Below are 1,414 nucleotides of genomic sequence, written 5' to 3'. Positions count from 1 at the left end.
CGTGTCCAGGACTGGTGACACCCGGCACGTGGGGGCAGACAGGCGTGTCCAGGACTGGTGACACCCGGCACGTGGGGGCAGACAGGCGTGTCCAGGACTGGTGACACCCGGCACGTGGGGGCAGACAGGCGTGTCCAGGACTGGTGACACCCGGCACGTGGGGGCAGACAGGCGTGTCCAGGACTGGTGACACCCGGCACGTGGGGGCAGACAGGCGTGTCCAGGACTGGTGACACCCGGCACGTGGGGGCAGACAGGCGTGTCCAGGACTGGTGACACCCGGCACGTGGGGGCAGACAGGCGTGTCCAGGACTGGTGACACCCGGCACGTGGGGGCAGACAGGCGTGTCCAGGACTGGTGACACCCGGCACGTGGGGGCAGACAGGCGTGTCCAGGACTGGTGACACCCGGCACGTGGGGGCAGACAGGCGTGTCCAGGACTGGTGACACCCGGCACGTGGGGGCAGACAGGCGTGTCCAGGACTGGTAATGACCTTCTTTTCTGTCTGCAGCTTCCTGGTTGGAGGAGATGGCAGCATATTCGAGGGCCGTGGTTGGACCTCCGTGGGAGCTCACGCCCCCAACTACAACTCCAACTCCATTGGCATCAACCTGATTGGAACATTCACAAGTAAGTCAGGAAATCAGAAGATCTGCCACCATTCGTGGTCTCCCCATGGAGGAGGGTCATCATTGGTGGTCTCTATGCTCCTCCCACCTCGTCTCTGATTCTTCTCCTCCATTCCTCAGGCTCTAATCCCACCACCGCCGCCCAGAATGCCGCCAAGAACCTCATCAGTTGTGGCGTCACCCGTGGTTACATCCGGTCCACGTACATCCTGAAGGGACATCGCAATGTCACCGCCACCGAGTGCCCCGGAAACACCTTCTACAACACACTGAGGACCTGGCCACGCTTCCAGGCCTAGGAGATCCCACGGCGGATGTAGGGGGAGGGGAGCACATCTCTGATCATTCTACTGTACAATATGACCTGTGGGGGTAAATGGGACTACAATTCCCCCCTCCCCGTGGCATCTTTCAGTAATAAAGTGTGAGTGAAAATCTCTCTCTGCTGTGATGTCTTCACCTGGTCAGAGCTCCTAGTGGGCGGAGTCTATAGCTCTGCTCCAATAGCCAACAAATCATGTGACCCGGAGCCACCAATCTACTTTTACAGGTGTCACATGCAGCAGTGTCCCCTCACCGCCACAGGTGTCACATGCAACAGTGTCCCTTCGCCGCCACAGGTGTCACATGGATCAGTGTCCCCTCACCGCCACAGGTGTCACATGCAGCAGTGTCCCCTCGCCGCCACAGGTGTCACATGGATCAGTATCCCCTCACCGCCACAGGTGTCACATGCAACAGTGTCCCCTCGCCGCCACAGGTGTCACATGGATCAGTGTCCCG

The 1,414-nt window shown here is 60.3% G+C and overlaps 1 protein-coding gene across 1 annotated transcript; it reads left to right on the top strand.

Annotated features, from left to right (window-relative positions):
• The first annotated feature begins 490 nt into the window (after positions 1-490).
• Positions 491-945, top strand: LOC108804141 (peptidoglycan-recognition protein SC2-like). The gene is made up of 2 exons (XM_018575903.1): positions 491-632; positions 752-945. Exons 1-2 carry the CDS (start codon positions 491-493, stop codon positions 928-930), a joined length of 321 nt encoding a protein of 106 aa, XP_018431405.1. The 3' UTR covers positions 931-945.
• The last annotated feature ends 469 nt before the right edge of the window (positions 946-1,414 follow it).

This window comes from Nanorana parkeri, unplaced genomic scaffold (genome assembly GCF_000935625.1).
Source record: "Nanorana parkeri isolate BGI_ZX_2015 unplaced genomic scaffold, ASM93562v1 scaffold5439, whole genome shotgun sequence".
NCBI classification, from domain to species: domain Eukaryota; kingdom Metazoa; phylum Chordata; class Amphibia; order Anura; family Dicroglossidae; genus Nanorana; species Nanorana parkeri.
The sequence above is the reverse complement of the archived record's forward strand: the minus strand, read 5'-3'. Positions and strand labels throughout refer to the sequence as shown.